The 17631-nt window shown below is 35.1% G+C and overlaps 2 protein-coding genes and 1 long non-coding RNA gene across 4 annotated transcripts; 1 reads left to right on the top strand and 2 right to left on the bottom strand.

The window, feature by feature from the left end:
- Positions 1-1967: 1967 nt before the first annotated feature.
- NRPB5 (Eukaryotic rpb5 RNA polymerase subunit family protein) lies at positions 1968-6033 on the bottom strand. Of its 2 annotated transcripts, XR_015225645.1 has the most exons (5): positions 5679-6033; positions 5266-5445; positions 3827-3940; positions 2724-3050; positions 1968-1998 (listed from the first exon to the last, which is right to left on the bottom strand). XR_015225645.1 is itself a non-coding variant. In XM_086641849.1 (4 exons), the coding sequence occupies exons 1-4, from the start codon at positions 5874-5876 to the stop codon at positions 2925-2927; spliced, it is 618 nt and encodes a 205-aa protein (XP_086497975.1). In that variant the 5' UTR covers positions 5877-6033; the 3' UTR covers positions 2685-2924. The 2 variants fall into 2 exon arrangements, 1 of the variants encoding a protein (XP_086497975.1); XM_086641849.1 differs by lacking the exon at positions 1968-1998 and having other exon boundaries at positions 2685-3050.
- Positions 6034-8562: 2529 nt separating this feature from the next.
- LOC147539383 (Calcium-binding EF-hand family protein) lies at positions 8563-11521 on the bottom strand. The gene is made up of 5 exons (XM_086641223.1): positions 11298-11521; positions 9535-9783; positions 9218-9420; positions 8964-9138; positions 8563-8845 (listed from the first exon to the last, which is right to left on the bottom strand). The coding sequence occupies exons 1-5, from the start codon at positions 11326-11328 to the stop codon at positions 8754-8756; spliced, it is 750 nt and encodes a 249-aa protein (XP_086497349.1). The 5' UTR covers positions 11329-11521; the 3' UTR covers positions 8563-8753.
- Positions 11522-15078: 3557 nt separating this feature from the next.
- LOC147539382 (uncharacterized) lies at positions 15079-17631 on the top strand. Its single transcript, XR_015226337.1, has 3 exons — positions 15079-15206; positions 15853-15930; positions 17388-17631. It is a non-coding gene; the product is annotated as an uncharacterized LOC147539382 (long non-coding RNA).

Here is a 17631-nt window from a genome sequence, read left to right as displayed (position 1 = left end):
TCACATGTGTGATTCGCACAACTTACATTTAACTAGTAGTTAACGTTTTCCGTCCACGTAGAGGTGTAAATCAAAAGTTTTAAAAAACGGGAATATAATCTTAATATCGATATAAAAGTGGGGGTCCATGTCAAATCTCCCTAACTATAAAGTCTGAGAGAGAAAGAATGGGAGAAAGAGAGCAAGGGAAGGAAATAGAGACTTTCGTATGGTGACACCAGTGGCATTTTTTTAGTTTTTGAGTCGGAATATTTTGAGTTTGATCGAAGTCGATTAGTTTCTAGTTGTCTAAGGTGCTGTTTGTTTTTTATAATTTTCAGATCTGAAATCTGAATTGGACCCAATTAAGATTTCAGCTGTTTGTTTTCTTTATTTAACAAAATCTGAAATTTCGGCTGACTTGGATATTTGTCTGAATTGGCTGAATGAGTGGCCACTCATTTCAGACTTTAAAACAAGTCTGAAATGAAATCTAACATCTGAAAAATGTGATAAAGACAAATATACCCCTGTTAAATCTCAGAAATTACTTTTCCATAAACTTGTCTTTCACTTAACAACTTACCACCGCCACTACCAAAACCTCCGCCACCACCGCCGACCACACCGCCAGTCACCGAGCATGGCCGCTACCACCACCGACCACCACCCTTCTCTCCCTCTCATATTCTATTAATGTCTATCTCTCTAGATCCATTCAAAATCCTAGAGTTCAAACCCTAAAACCAAAAACAGTAGCTAGATTCATTAAAAATTCTACAACAAAAACCTTTGAAAAAAAAGGTTCATTCAAAATCTACACCAAAAACTGAAGATCCATTAAAACCCTAGAACAAAAACTTGAAAGATCCATTAAAACCCTAGAACAAAAACTTGAAAGATCCATTAAAACCTGATCCATTAAAACCCTAGAACAAAAACTTGAGAGATAGAGGGAGAGAACGAGAGAGCCAGAGAGAGAGAGAGAGATGAGTTCCTGCCGGCGTCAATCAACTGGAGAGAGAGATGAGTTCCTGCAAATAACTAGAGAGAGAGAGAGATGAGTCCCTCACGGCAGAGAGGACGGGGATAGAAGAAAGAGATTTAGAAGTTAGGGTTTTTTTAGGTTTATTTTATTAAAGAGGGAGGGTATATATGTCAAATGGTTATTTCAGACTTAATTTTTCAGATTAGTAAACAAACATCTAAACTTTTAAATAATTCCCCCAATTCAGATTCAGCCAATTCAGTTCAGTCAATTCAGATTCAGCCAATTCAGATTCAGACCTACGAAAAAAAACAAACACAACCTAAGTCTGGAGGATTCCAAACTTTGGGAAGTAGACTAGTAAGCAGATCAAACAAATATGGTTCTGGGGAGAAAGACATATTGAATCGCTTTTTTTGTCTCTAAGTTTGACTTGTTTAAGTCATATGAGTGACTTTTTTCTGTCACGAGAACAATAGTTATATCTAGTTATCTCAAACGATGTATAAATCCAAATTTAATTCAAGCATGGATCTGATCAAACTAAAAATGAACCCAAGTCAGCTTTTAAACAAACCAGACACAAAGATTACATAAACAAACATCTCGAAACTCGATTGGAGACATATTTTATTTCGGGTCACATTTTATATTTGAAATTAAGAAAAGCAAACAGCTCCGCGAAACATCTCTTTCCTAGAAGTTTGAGAAAGCTAGAGGTTACATAGTCTTTTCGGGAGCTTTCCTTATCGGTGCTAAATTTTCATGTTTACTACTATTGTTTGTTCTTTTTTTTTTTTTACTATTGTTTGTTAATATATCTAAAAACCAAAAAGTAACAAAGTAGAATCAATTCTTTGGGACAAAATTTTTCGAATTTGTGAATGTTTAAGTGATAGAAGAATGACTTGATTTCTAGCCTCTTAATGGCTTGATTATAATTCTCCAATTTGAGTTTATTTTCAACCATATTGAAATTTGTAATTAGAAGAAAAGTAAATTGCAAGGTAACAATGAGTGCTATAAATGCTCTAATCTGTCATAACAACTGCTTTGAAGTCTTGGAACATCTTATAGTTAAGTAAATGTATGTTCTTTTCTAAGGTGCTGTTTGTTTTTTTATTTTTTCAGATCTGAAATCTGAATTGGGACTAATTCAGAATTTCAGATGTTTGGTTTTTTTAATTAATAAAATCTGAAATGTGAGCTGAATTGTGTCAATGTCTGAATAGGCTGAAAATTCACCCACATTTTTCAGACTTCAAAATGTATCTGAAACAAGGGCTCAAAATCTGAAATGTGTTAAGTGACATTTTAGGGTTTAGGTTTTATTTTGTGGCAGCCGTTGGAGAGAGAGAGGGAGCAGTAAAGAGAGAGAAGGTGAAATAGAAAGGATTTTAGGGTTTAGGTTTATGTGTAGGGTTTGTTTGTCAAACACATATAATAAGGGTTTGTTTGTTAAACACATATATCAAGGGTATATATGTCAAAATTGCTATTCAGATTTAATAATTCAGATTTAGAAAACAAACATACTAACTTCAAAAGTATTCAGCCAAATTCAGATTCAACCAATTCAGTTCAGCCAATTCAGATTCAGCCAATTCAGATTCAGACATAAAAAAAAAAACAAACAGCCCCTAACTAAAAATCTTTCAACTCTTTTATAATCTAATATCATCTGAATAGTTTTTTTCACCTAGCTAAAATAAATGCATTTTGGGTTTGTTGAAATTTTAATAACTCAAGCTGATACGAATAGTATAAAGTTCGAAGCAGTTTGCACACTAAATCCTGTCATATATTCTTAGGTTTTCATATTTTAGAATCCAAAAAACTAAAAGAATGTCGATTTCCTAACAAGCATCAAATCCTTGTCTGAAATTCTCTCTTCTTTCTCATTTAGCTGATTCGACTTTTTGCCACCCGAAAGTTACTTAATAAGCTAAAGAATGACTCAGACAACGTAGCGGTAGGTAACATATCTGCCTGCTGTCTCACTTGGTCTGATGATCTTCACCACTTGCCCACGAACTAGTCCGTAATATCTAGCAATTGGATCTCTAATTTGAATTCTTGGAAGCTGAAAACCAGATTTACAAACATTATTCGATAAGCTTACATAAAAAGAACATAAGAAATTAGATTCATAATTATCACTAATTACATAACCTAAATTGTCCTGAAGCTCAGAAAGGAGCTAAAACCACCACGTAAAATAGGTTCAGCGGACAAACATAGGGTCCATGTCTAATTTTGTAAAAACTTGGATATATAGAAAATTTCTCTTCCTCTTAGTTACAAAACTATCATATTAACAATTAACTAGTCCTCCTATTCCCTTAATTCGGTAACTGCAGTCCGTCACAAGTATAATCCTAATGTTGTCCAAGTCTGGTCTAGTCAATTTGTCTCATTTTCTAATAAGAACACTCAAAAGCAAAGCCATGGCAAAGCAAGAGAAGACAACTTTCGTGACTCATCTACATTGAAAGTGAAGTACAAGATTACAAATATAATCCTAGGTAGGTACACATAGTATGGTGGATCTATAAATCAAACAAATTGCTTAGAGTGGAGTTCTGCAAATTTTGTTTGAACTGATGTTCTGATACCGCTTTGTTCATAACAATATCTGTATATTACAGTTCGAATGAGGTTTGCCAAAACCCAACCCGAACTTGAAATTCAGATAACCAATAGGTTTCTCAAAATTTCATTAAAACATGACAACATTCTAGAAATGCACATGTGTTTACAATTACATGTGTACAATGCATACACAATGTGTATTGAGTATTGACACATGAAAATATCAAATCACTTGTTGGACATGTATTATATAGATCAGCCATGTACCTGAGTTTCTTTTAAAGTGTATCTTTCCAGCAAAGTCTTCTTCTCTTCCGCTGTAAGAACCTGATGTTCAGGAACAAGAACATGCTCCTTGATGTTGACAAGTAGCTCCGCCTCCTGTCGTAAGTGTCAAGCACAAATGAGTTTCTTTTCACAAATATCATGTCAACTCAGAAGATAACGTACAACTGCATGAGTTTTTGTACGTTGTACCAACAAAGGAGTAATGAAGTAATTCCTCTACTAAGAGTAAAACACTATGTCAATTTTGAATTGAGAAACTTATTCCTAGCTATAACTCTTCTGTTTTAACAGGGATCCCCAGCTATAACTTTTCTTCGACTATATACGACCAAAAATACAAGAAAATAAGTTACAAGCACTTTTAATTTTATATAAAGGTTCAACTACACACTAGCACATAAGCAAAAATTTAGTAATAAGTATAGATTGTTGGTACTTATATAAAGGTTCAACTACGCATATACAGAAACTAGGGATGATTTCAGTTAGCAATTCCCATTTCGCGACGACTTGGTAGTAACACCACAGGATTTAATGGTCAATTATATCGGGATAGCCAGTACAGTATGGTAACTCTGGTTCTCCTTCCTAGCACGTATCAGGGTGAATAATGCAATTCCGTGATCAGGAAGGGACTTACAGAGGGTCTAGGTCTATGGAATAACCATATTCTTTCATTATATGTTTTTGTTGAAACTTTGAATAAAAATTTTATTACAAGAAATTAGCTTACAGTACAATCAGAAAAAACAGACAAAACAAGGATCTATTACATTGGATATTACGATATCCAAGACTCCCAATTGTATACGAAGTCATAATGCGTGATCATATTATTCTTTCATTATATACAACTTGACTAATTACGAAATTTTTTACAAAGCCAACCCACAACAAAAATTAGACAAGCATTATTTCACTCTTCATATCTACATCCAAATAGTGTGTAGAATTCGAGAATGCTAGCATAACCAATGTCACCTGGTACACGGATCGCTCCGGTACATGGTACAGCTACCGATACGGTACCATGTGAGTATTGGGTATGCTAAGGTATGACTATTTGATACGCTATATTTAATTACAGTGTGTTTTAAACCATTTTCCTAATGATACATACTTTCTACGATGCATACATACTAGATAACTAAAGAATCTTCTAGTTAACCACAAGACTAGTTGAGCGTATAAGCTTTGACAAAGAACATGGGTTAATATAAACTGAAAATTGTGGTACTTCAAATGTGGAATACTGGATCGTGAACCCATCCAAAAAGGGTATGGGGAATGGGGTATGCAGTATGCGGCACAGTAGAAACGCTGGTAACATTGAACATAACCAGTCCCGATGACCAAAATTCTTGCAAAAAGCGAACATATCCCAAAGACAGATAATAATAATGTGAAAAAACAATCACCTGGAAAACCTCCAACTGAAATTTGGAAGAAATTTCACTAACACAAGTCCTGGCAAAAGGAGTTAGATTCACTTGCACAACCAAAATTGCCCTAAAGACATTCTCTGATTTCATCCGCTCAGTAAAAGCCTTTATTATCTTAACACCCACTTTTTGATCCTCAGGGAAGAACACGTATATCTGTAAAAAAAACAACATTATAAAAATACAACCTTTAGAAGAATAACGAAGATAGAGCACCAGAATCCAATTCTATAAACCACAAATCTTTCAATTTCAGTTTCATGAAGTCAAAAATTAATCGACACCCTAACAGTTCTTTTTTGAAGCTCAATCATAACCAAAAAAACCCTAATCAGTGCACCATGTACATCAACTAAAACGGGAGGAAAACAATATGAAGAAAACCTAACCTGGTCAGAAGAATCGTTTCGTTTAGTTTTGTTAAGAACAAGATCATCTCTTTTAAGATTTTCACCGAATTTTGATACGAATTCAGCCCTAGTCATGTTGATTTCAAAATCACCAACCAAGTATCCTCTATCTCTCAACATCTGCATCACTGTTCGACGAATTCGGTATAATTTTGTTACTTCTTCGTCGGAAGACATCTTCTCTTTGTACGTGTTTGACTTCTCTCTACTCTAGAACACGCTCTGAGTAAGAAATAGCGAGACAGAGGTACAAAAACCCTAATTTTGTAAGCAATACGAACCCTAATCGTTGGAGGTTTAAGTTAAGGGTGAGGGAGAATTACTGAAACCCCCCACTTGATAATGTGTTTACTGAAACCCCCACTTTTATTAGTAATTACTGAAACCCCCCACTTTCGTTAGATTTAACTTTGATATGTTCAATATTACTTTCTTGCCCTCTTACATTTTACTCCACATTTTGGTAATACGTTTACTGAAACCCCCGCCTTTTATTAGTAATTACTGAAACCCTCACCTTTTGTTTTACTGGAACAAATTAAATGTCAATTTTAGACAAAAATGGAAACCTAGTTGGACAAATTCTTAATTCGAAGAATCCTAACTCGAAATTGAAGAAGTTCTAATGGAGTACACCACTAATTCGAAGATTCCTAGCTCGAATAGATGTAGTTCCAATCGACAATTTTTAGAGAGAGAGAGAGACAACTCGAAATTGCTGAAATTGTGTACTGACTTTACCCCCAATTCGAAGAACCCTAATTCGATTAAAGGGTATTTCGATCAATAAGAGAGAGAGAGAGAGAGAGGGAGAGAGATGTATTACCTGGATTCGACAATCTTTTGAGAGAGAGACACTTCGAAATTATCTATCTCTCTTTCTAAAGAAAGTGGAGGGTTTCAGTAATTACTAATAAAAGTGGGGGTTTCAGTAATTACTCATAAAAGTGGGGGGTTTCAGTTAAGTAAATACATAAGCACTAAGGGCAGTGAAGTAAATAGACAAGCACTAACCCAGATTTTCCGTTAAACCTAACGAAAGTGGGGAGTTTCAATAATTACTAATAAAAGTGGGGGTTTCAATAATTCTCCCTAAGGTTATTTTGGGAAAGGGTTAAGAATAAATTATAGGTTTTGTGAAAAGGATATGAATTTTTCATTATCTTGCAAATAGATCATTGACTAACATTGACCAGTTAAGTAAAAGTCAAATAACCTTTCATCTGAGGATAGTTAAGTTTTCCGTAACACAAAAGGGAGATTTTGACCTTGACCCCGCTTTAATGTCAATTAGGACTACACTCCCGTTTCTTTCAAACAACTAATATAGACCCGCAATAAAGTAGTTGTCGTCGGAGTCTCGTCAATAACGTTATTTTCAATCTTCTTCATTGCCTCTAACAGAAACCTAATTTTCAATAAATCCTTTGGTACTTTCTTACTAAATCTGTATCTCATGGTTTGTTTCAAAATCAACTAATCTAAATGCAAAAGTGTTAAATAATGGTATAAAATTTTGTTATTGAATAGAATAGGTTCTCACTTTCTCTTTAATTTTAAGATTTAGGATATCCAAAGGAACTTCTTACCAAAATAAGTTGTGCAAAATCAAATGAAAGACTCACATTGATGGAAATCAGGTCATTACTTGATGGAGTTTTCCTGTGGAGACATGGTGAATAAACCTCAATGAAGGAGGAACAAGCTACTAAAGGGTTCACAGTTTATATGGGAGTTAAAAGATAGCTATTTAAGACAAATTCCAATTTCGAGAAAACAAAATATCCAATCTATATCATCGTCTACTACTTGGAATCTATCTGATCAAACACTCGAAGTTGTTTGAGATAGAATAACGGTTTTTATACAATTCATATGTCCACTGTTAAACACTCCATTCAGGGTAAACATACTTCCTCTCGAGATATCTGATTGTCCAGCTCATCAATTTTATATTTAAATTAATAGAAATCAAATCTTCATATACCCGGCATGGTAACTAATTGTCTCTTTAGAAAAATAACCATGTCCGGTAAATAAATAAACAACCTTAGAGATTTGCATTGAAAATACAAAAAATTAGAAAATCTCTATTTTGCCACTTAAGGAGAATCTCAAAAAAAAAGAAATTGACATATAGAGAATTTTTTAGTTTCTCATTGAAGATATTCTAAAACGAACACTTCGCCGATCTTGTGACCATCTCACTTTTACGACTTGCATGGAACTAGTAAGCTCTTACTAGTATTGATTTTTAGAGGTGAATACGATAACCAAGCCACAAATTAATATAAAAGGAAACCTTGTGACATGTTCTTATCTTCTAGGTAATAAGGAAATGCATGAGGTTTCAACAAAAAAAAAGGAAATGCATGAGATTTTTTTTGCATACACACAAAGATTTTGCTAAATCTTATCTTGGTTTGTAACTTTGGTTAAATCCTGTCAGTGTCCCCAATGAGCATTTCTTCGTATTGAAAATTCTTGCAGGATTTCGAATATCCGGTTATCCACCTTGACTATTCGACCCACAATAACATGGCTGGTGTAAGCATTATTGGATGATAATATCGGCTCCCTACTGGGACTACAAATTTTCCGTTCACAATTTGTCCACGGCAAACACTCGAAACATAGCCCCCCTCCCCTCCAATCGGATTTTATGAGTTACTTAGAGGTCAGAATGGGATCTGCTCGGTTTTATATTGTTGTTGTAAATATACCCACAACAATAGGGAATGATGTGGTTATAGCAGTTCCGTATCTGAAAGAAGGATTTGACATACCCTAACCTTAATATCTAGTTTCAATAGAAAACTAACATCGAACATAAAAAAACGAATTAGTAAAGAAGATAAAGAAATATCACAATCTGAAAATAATTCATAAAATTGAAGTTCGATTCAACAGGACAGTAAGTTACATTCAAGGTATTTTGACTCTGCAGAGAAATCTAAGGATTTCAGAATCACCTTGAAGTTGCTTTGATCACTATGATGTCCATTTTTCTCTATCAATCCCATTTCAGCAAATAAATCACAACAAGTGTTCTTTCTAATCATCATTGTCAATCCCAACCCAATTGGTCAATGCGAAGAGAAACTCCTTGAAGCTTACCTTCCCGCTGTTGCTCCAGTCCATTTCTTCTGCATTATTGTTCACAAAGAAAGCCAAGGAAGTAGAAAGATCAACAATAATGAAGAAATGAGAGAAATTAGCCAAGAAAAATAGTATCATGTATGAAAATGTAAGAGTAGGACATACTGAATCGTTTTCTGGAGATCCGTCCTGGAGATTTTTCCCATGGAGAAGCCTCATTCAGTGCCATGACCAGCTCTTCCTTGTTTAGTTTTCCATCACCGTTTTTATCTAAAAACGAGAATGCTTCCACTATTGTATCAAAAGTGGCCTCGAGTTCTGGAGATCCCATCTTAGATGTCTGAAATAAAATATAAGTTTGTTATATACAAGTGATAATCGAAGTGCACAAAACTTCAAATTGAGATCATTGTGAGTACAGAGTGAGGGGATGATGAAGGTTCGAGCAGTAGATAGATGAGACATAGGAGAACAATGAACTCGTTCAATTGTATCCCTTCGTTTCCGTCGACATCACAAGCCTGGAAAAGATCCCGTATTTCTGTCTCTGTGAGATGGAGTTGCAGTGTGTTTAAGCATTTCTTTAGTTCTTCACGATCAATAGTTCCATTTGAATCCTCATCTAGAAATTGAAGAAGTTAAGTTAAGAAGTTATGAAATTGGTATATCCTCTCACAGGAACTCCAGAAAGCTGTAGATATTTCAACAAGGAAAGTAAACTTTAGTAACATTTTACCATATTGTTCAAACACAGTCTTGATGTTTTTCAACCCTTCTTTGAACTTCGGGAATCTCATGATTATGCTATTAATTGACTTGAAAGTGTTCTGCTCAGAAGAAGCTCTTTTCTTGATGGCTTCCACCATTTTCTTTTCGAGTTTTGGATTCAGCCTCCTATACTTGTTTGATGAATTGCAACGACAAAGCATGCCTTGAACTTTGTCAGAGAGAAAAGACTTCACCGAAGTACATATGCAACAAGAACCTGAAACAAGATAGATATGACTTATCAGGGAATATCGATCAAATTGTTCAACATGTGAAGATAGAGTTAAGAAACGTAACTTAAATTTCTATATTAAAGAAAAAGAATCACAAAAGTTTCATCCCGAAGCTAATTAATTTAACATCAAAACCTATTATGGACGAATCGAAGAACTAGATCAACTATGAATACAAAAAACGAACAATTTCATAAAATTAACTTGCTACAAGCATCAAAATAAGATTTTTTTTTTTTTATGTTGTCCCTCTATGAAAAACAAGCTCGTATACGTAAAACAAGTCGAAGGAGTACTAGAGGGACTAACTATATCTTTAAAAGTTAAAATTACTTCACGTAATATGTAAAACAAGTTTAGAAACCCATTTTATCGGATTATCTTGACATTATTCCTTCACTAACAACAAAATTGGAAACACAAAAACCTCCATACTCGTAAAAGTCCGCACATTTTGTGGATTAGAGTTGGTACGCTTTTAATATTAGAATACTAGAATAAATTTTGGTAAAATCATAAATGTTCTCTCTTCACGAGGATCTTTAAAGCTAGATTTTTTTATGTTTCAATAAGATATATCTAGCGATAGCCTTTAATGTCTTTAGTGTCGTGCGATTTTGATGAATGATGAGATAGATATTTTCGTGTTATAGTCATTTTAATTTTTTTAAACCATTTAGGATCTCAACAGATTCAAGAATGAAATCTTGCCTTGTAAAATTCTTCATGAAGACAAACCCAAACAAAAATAAATTCATTTCAGCGAAAAAAGATCGTATCGAAGATAAAACCTAGTGGAGCAAGATAAAGTAGGACTAAATGGCTAGATCATTATTGGATAGAAGACCTCGAATACTCGATAACCAACATGGAGATGGGATTGTGATGAATTCAAGAGGAATAACCATCCTTGAATTGTTTAGACAAGAAAACTAACACACAACAACTATAGACATCACAAGAATTCAACCCTAATTAAGTCGAAATTTGAAAATCTAATATAACAATGAATTGTTAAGAAAAGTAATGATCAAAATTGATGATGACAATGAAATCGGATTACCACCTTTCAAAATCAGTACCTACAAGATTACCACCACAAATTCACATAATAAAACAGTTCATAAATTTCAAAAACTATTTTGCAGAAATTCATTAACATCAAAACCTATTATGAACGAATCGAAGAACTAGATCAACTATGAATACAAAAAAAAAATGAACAATTTCATAAAATTAAAGCATCAAAATAAGATTTTTTTTGTTATCCCTCTGTGAAAAACAAACTCGTATATGCTCATAAACCCTAATCACACTATGGGCATGGACTAAAACTTCCACCAAATGATCGATACATAATATAATTTTGGTAGTGAATAAAGAAGAAGAAAACCCACACGATTCACTCTACCAGCGTATAAAGAGAAGGGGAATTGTATTGAAATAAGCAAACCAAGAGAGAGAGGATTAGAGAGAGAGAGAAAAGAGAGCAAGTTACCTGGGGATTCTTTCATGGCGATTGGTTTCATATCTCACCCGAAATCGGAGGAGGAAGTATCAGCGGCTAGAGTCTAGAGAGAGAGAGAGAGAGAGATTTTAAGTGAAAAAGCCACTTAAAAGTGAGGGAAAGTGGGCTAGTGGTCGGAAGATCCTGAATAAAGGTGGAGATGCTGCCAACACACACGATTCACTTAGAAAGTTTTTCTTCTTCTCGATATAATCGATTTGTTGTACTATGTAAATGTTAATTCCATGTCGGCCCGCAATTTGTGACTAACCTTTCAATTTTGCCCTCACGACTGTCACGAGTTGGCGGGGCATGTACAAGCGGTGAAACATGTGGTTTAATTCGATGTGAAACGAACTACCTTATCTGGTCTTGATATGTCAGGCTTGACATGTCATGAATCTTTTTGAAATAGACGGTTTGATTTGACACTCAATTGTGTCTGGTCGTTCGATTTGACTATAATTTTTGTCAAAAGATCTTCAATTTTACCGATATGCCATTTTTGTAAAAAAAAAATTAAAAACTTGTACACCTCGTATATTTCTCTCTCCTTCACATCACTCTCTCACTCTTTCAGTTCATCATTTTCTCTCCTCCACTCTCCTTCTTAAGTTAGAAGGAAAAAAAAAGGCCGGGTGGATGAGAGAGAACGATAATGTGGAAGAGCGAGAGAGTGATGCAAGGTGGGCAGATAAATTTTGATAAAACTACTAAATTGTCATAAATTAATGATGGAAAGTTGAACAAAATTTGAGGGCCAAATCGAGTGGCCAACACGATTAGAGGCCAAATCAAATTGTTGCCAAAATGAAATTAACCGTATATAAATATAAATATGTAAAATAGAGGGGTAACTTCAACCAATGTTACCAGATAACCTATTTGCGTCGCATATAGCGCGTACAAGATCCTCCGTACACTGTTTGGTGATTGGCGTTCCAGTCCTCAGAATTTGGCACTCTGGAATCTTCTATCTTAATTAGCCAAACGTAAAAATCTACAAGATTGAGTCCTTAACTACAATATTTTCTTACTTAATCAGTTAAGCTTAAAGTTTTATGAGGATATAAGGCCTACAAGTTTGTGTATCTATTAGATATGCATCATTAAAACCATATTTTGGTTTGAAAACCGACCCTAAAAAACTGCAAAATAAAATAACCTACAAAAAAGGTATACTTTTAACTAACCCGATACACACATGGTAGCTATCGCATACCAGTACTCTTATTATCACATACAACGTACCAGAGCAATCTGTATACCCTGTACCTGATCCTTATAATTGTTAAGCACTCCAATACGGCCTCAATGCCTTACTTTTGTTAATTAAGTGTAACAGTTGGGTTCTTCTTTCTTCTTCTATCCTTTCTTTCAAAAATATTTTCATATTTACCTTTTTGTCTTTCCGTCTCCTCTCATAAGTCATTGCGAAAAGGTCGCTAACAAAAAGACAATTTTTATCTTTATATTCGTCTTCTCTTCTACAAAACGACCAAAACTGAACATTTTCCAAACGAATCAAACTGAATTTCATTGATTTTGTTTAATTTCAGATTGAGCATTTTGAAATCGCTCAAAACGAACTAACCGATCCTATATTATAAATTAGTATAAAATGATATTCGTACTAGTTTGTCATACTTTCACGTAATGAACAATTTGAATTTTTTTCGTGAAGTTAAGTCTTTTACACATTTTACTATTATACTATTTTTGTAATGACATTATCAAGATAAGGGTATAAAATAAGCAATTTGGTGAAATTTATGTGTGCATCATAAGAATTTTAAGAAAAATTTAACATATTAAAATAATTTATATTTTAAATCAGTTAGACCGACCAACCAACTAGAGCGATTTTCATTGGGCGCAACCTTAATGGGTTCAACATCAGTTAAGCAAAAAAGTAGTCGGCAACAGACCGAAACTCGCTCCTAGGTTTAGAATGAACTGGATCATGAATAATATTCTTCAATGACCATTAATTTTATTCCTTTATATTGGCTTAATGCCTTTTAATTAGAATCACATAATAAGAAATATATGAAAAATCAAAACGGCTAAAAGAACGAGTTAGGGTTGTCTGCAAAATCTAAAAATGGGGAATTTAGATTTTAAACAAATGAACAATTTTCGTGAATATGATGAATTGAATCCACAAATACCATTTTTGGATTTGCAAGATTAACAATTAGAAAACAAGTATCTTGATCTTCATCCAATTCCATTTGATTTCGTCATTTAAGAGAGCTTAGGAAGTAATCAAAGCTATGGTCTTTACAACTAGGCAAGGAATAGATTTGGGCGAAACATAGTTACAGTGTGGTTTAGTTAATAGTAAGTTACATTTTGCCTAAAATGTTTTTAATGGTTACAGTTATAAGGCCTATTCAACTCACGATGTATGCGTGTCATATATTTAGCACCCCTTGTCCTCTAATGGTCTTTTATTTGGTCTGTTAATACCATTATCCGCATTCATCTTTTTCTATGGAAATGTTGCTCGGGAGCTCTCCCTGTGTAAATACATAGACAACCAATTTTTATGCCTCACGTGTAATCAACTTGAATCGCCTGAACATGCCTTCCTTCACTGCTCTTTTGCTAAACATATTTGGTTTTATTTCAATGTAAATGTCTTCTAATATCCCCTCGATTTTAGAATGTATTTTCTCTTGGTAAGACTCGCCTAATAGCTCTCACCCCTCCGCCAATATTCATTTCTTACCATCTTATGACACATATGGAAGGCTAAATGTGATTACTGTTTCCAGCATACCAATAACTCTCTCTCCCAAGTCATCCAACAAGTTCTGGCTTTCCCTCGGATGAACGACGAACAGAAGAAGCCTAAAAATAGATCAACATCCCAATGGCAACCAACTACTTTTCCTTTTTAAAAAATTAATGTAGATGCTTCATTTACAGATATTAATGATTATATTAGTATCTGACTAATCATTCAAGATCATCAGGTAAAATTCATTGAGGCCAAAGTGCAAACGAAGTGAGCTCGTACGAGTGAGGAAAATGAAGCACAAGCAATCCTAGCAGCTATCAGATGGGTGGTGGCTCAGAACTATATGCACATCATCATTGAAAGTCAGCTTTGGCATCATTCAACAGCTGCACAATCCCAAACACACGATTCAATGGCAATCGAGGAATCACATGAATCAGGTAAAACTATTCCGAAGGAATTTTGTCGACATTCGATTTGCGCATTGTAGCGCCCTGACCTTCGAGTCGGAGAATCGGACGAATTGGATCGTCAAACAAAGCTAGCAATTTTCAATAGTTGGTTTCGAGTATTTATTTCAGTTGATTCAGACAACTCATTTGATATATCTCGAGAAATAATAGATTTTGACTAGTCACATGTAAAGACCGAACATGGTTTGACTATCGTTTCGTGTTCGATAATTTTCTTCGGTATCGAACTTAACGGGACCACATAGTTTCTTCATGGTTAGTTGTGGGGTGAAAAGGGGAAGAAAAAGTTAAAGCGAGGGTTATTAAGTAATTGATAAGAGTGGAATTAGTTGGCTATAAGATTGGAGGGACGGGTTTAAGAGGTATATAGAAATTAAGGACTCAAAAGAAAATTAAATGGCATGGGCACTTCAAACCGGGACATGTGGCACCCAAAACCAATTTGGTTGGTTTAAAAGAAAACCAATTTATGTTGTCTTGCATGCAAGAGGCGTTTTAAATGGTCCCATGTCATCCCCATCCTTGTATATCCATCTCCATCCTTTACCAAAGTGATTTCTAAACAAACAGGAAGTGTTAGCCGTGAGAAATAAAAAGGGTTTTTGTCCGTGGGTTGGTGTTTGATTTCCTTCGTCGGTTTCTTCGCGTTCGGTGGTCGGAATTCGATGAAACTTCTTCCAGGTAGTTGTATTCGACTTGTTCTACATATTTATCCGTTCAGAATTTTCAATTTCGTCAGTATTTGGTGGATTTATGATGGTTATATCGATAACTATATTGTTATACTAATTTCAATTGGGATCAGAATTTGGAGCTATTTATACAATTATTATTCAATTTCTTCGAATGATTTATGTTTAGGATTATGTTTAGGATATTATAGACTATTTTGGGGGTGTTCATATATAGACGGGTTGCTGCCGAATTATTTTACGGCTCAAATTTGATATTTGGATCAGTTTTATAATGAATTGGAATAGAGATGGTTACTCGAACCTTGCCGTATTTAACATAAATAGATAGGTTGAGTTATGGATTCGTAACACTAGGTTCATTTCATGATTTGATAGTTCAAGATTCATAGTATTTGGTTCATTATATAAATTGTCAGCTTATGGGACATCGGAAATGAAAAATAGAGTTTATGGGAAGTTCGTTGGTTGGTTTGTATGAATTTCAGGTATCTGGCGGAATTATTCTGTGATCTCTATAGTGCCGATAGGACATTCTTAGTCTAGTTCATTCATTTTATGTATTCCTGCTCCGCAAGAAGACTCTTGACAGTTATGTAACTGTCAGTTGACCGTTTTGCCTTTTTATATTCCAGTTGCACTAATGTACTGCAATAGGGAGCTCGAGGAGAAGTGGAGCTTAGTCAGGAGCACCGTTGGAAGCGCAAGAAGAGGTAGGATCCTACGAATCTTATTTGGAGCACGGGTATTCCCCGTTTCACCATTATATATATATATATATATATATATATATATATATATATAGTCATTTTTCTTCTTTTTATAGTTCTCTAGTTCAATTTATGATATGATATGGTATGATATGTATGTAAGTTGTGTGCTCTATGTTATGGATGTTTCTCTTTTCAAAACAAATTGGTTTTTTCCGAAAATGATCACATGGAGGCGGAATCGCTTGATCTGTGTGATCGTTTTGTGAATTGTAAACACGTGGTGGCGGAATCGCTTGAGCTACGTGTATAACATGGAGGCGGAATCGCTTGATCTGTGTTACGTGTATTGATTGTTTGACACCGGGCATCGGTTGGTCCCCTTGTTTATATTTCTGTTATGGATTAGCCATGAATCCATGTTAAGGGTTACACTCGGTGCATTGGCCAGCCGTTTGGTAACGACCATTCTTGTTTACCCGGAATGGGGTCCGAGAGAGATTGGGAGTTGGGGTATTCCGACCCTTGGAGTGATTAGGGGACTGACCAGTGCCATGTTTGTTTATTTATTCTGCTAAGCCACTGGTAAGGGTGGTTTGAATTCTGTAATGTCTTGTGTTTGATACGTACAATGTTTCACCGAACCGAAAGAGGGTGTTTACCCAAGTTTTCTTAATAAGAAAATACTTAATCCCTGAAAGTGAAAACTTGTAAAAGCTTGGCTTTAAACAGGGTTTACCCTACCTTGAGACACAAGAACGTTCTTCTCCTTCGGTTGATGGGACTTGTTAGGAGGGCTCTGTTCTTGTAGCTTTGGGAGCCTATCAAATCATTTAATATTATTATAGGTTCATGCATATGTTTGGGTATTCTTCGAATGGTCAATGAGTTACCTTGCGAGGAAGCGTCAGATCTGGCCGGAGATAGGACGCGCCTCAAGACAAGATAATTGTATCGCCGTGGGTATATGGCTCTACTAAGCGACGATACTCTTATAGTCGTCTGGGTAAGTCATGACATATTCTAAGCGTATCATTGTTTGGGTGAGATTTACTATTCAATGCGTATTGAGATCACAAGCCAGCCCGATGGGCGATGATGACGAAGGGAGAGTTACGGAAGCTCTTACCGGGGTATTACGTGGATCCATGTGTACACTGCAGTAGTCAAACGTTCGATAAGGCGCCGCCTGCCTACGCACTAACAAAGGCCGAACGGTTCTTCCTAGCCGAATAGTAGGTGACCCCGACTGAGGGCGTATTCAGTCGTGATCTTGGTAAGCTAGAAGAATTATCTTGCTATATTGTTTTGCTTCGTGTGCATATTGATATCTCTGTATATATGTAACACTTATAACTATTAATGTATTAAAATGTATATGTGTGTGGTGCGGGTAGGATGTCTAGGTATCCTGCTGAGCTGACCTTCGGGTTATCTCATTCCTATTTGTTGTTGTTCAGTTGCAGGTATTGGTGACCCGGAGTGACATAGTTTACTTCGACGGCTCACATTATGTAAGATTATAATTTCTATTATATTTTCAACATAATCACAACGTTAATATTATATATGTATCATCTAGAATATTTAGGATCGTTCTCTCACTCGTTTGCGATTGTACACATGTAAATAGTATGCACATTATCACTTTTTATTTGATGCTATTGTGAGATATGTATGAATGTTTGACAGGTTTTTCAGGTT

Source organism: Eschscholzia californica, unplaced genomic scaffold (genome assembly GCF_041429995.1).
Source record: "Eschscholzia californica isolate CP2 unplaced genomic scaffold, dmEscCali1.0.p SCAF_5, whole genome shotgun sequence".
NCBI classification, from domain to species: domain Eukaryota; kingdom Viridiplantae; phylum Streptophyta; class Magnoliopsida; order Ranunculales; family Papaveraceae; genus Eschscholzia; species Eschscholzia californica.
Note: the sequence above shows the minus strand (reverse complement) of the source record. Positions and strands in the feature narration are given on the sequence as shown.

Bases quoted from the DNA above. Each gene is read 5' to 3' on its own strand.
- NRPB5 (XM_086641849.1), bottom strand. From the start codon at position 5,876: ATGTCTTCCGACGAAGAAGTAACAAAATTATACCGAATTCGTCGAACA. The intron at 5,446-5,678 runs GTTAGGTTTTCT...TTTTTTTTACAG, and splicing joins GAAACGATTCTTCTGACCAG to ATATACGTGTTCTTCCCTGA. The intron at 3,051-3,826 runs GTACATGGCTGA...TCTGGTTTTCAG, and splicing joins ACACTTTAAAAGAAACTCAG to CTTCCAAGAATTCAAATTAG.
- LOC147539383 (XM_086641223.1), bottom strand. From the start codon at position 11,328: ATGAAACCAATCGCCATGAAAGAATCCCCAG. The intron at 9,421-9,534 runs GTAAAATGTTAC...TTCAATTTCTAG, and splicing joins GACTGTGTTTGAACAATATG to ATGAGGATTCAAATGGAACT. The intron at 8,846-8,963 runs GTATGTCCTACT...ACAATAATGCAG, and splicing joins GATCTCCAGAAAACGATTCA to AAGAAATGGACTGGAGCAAC.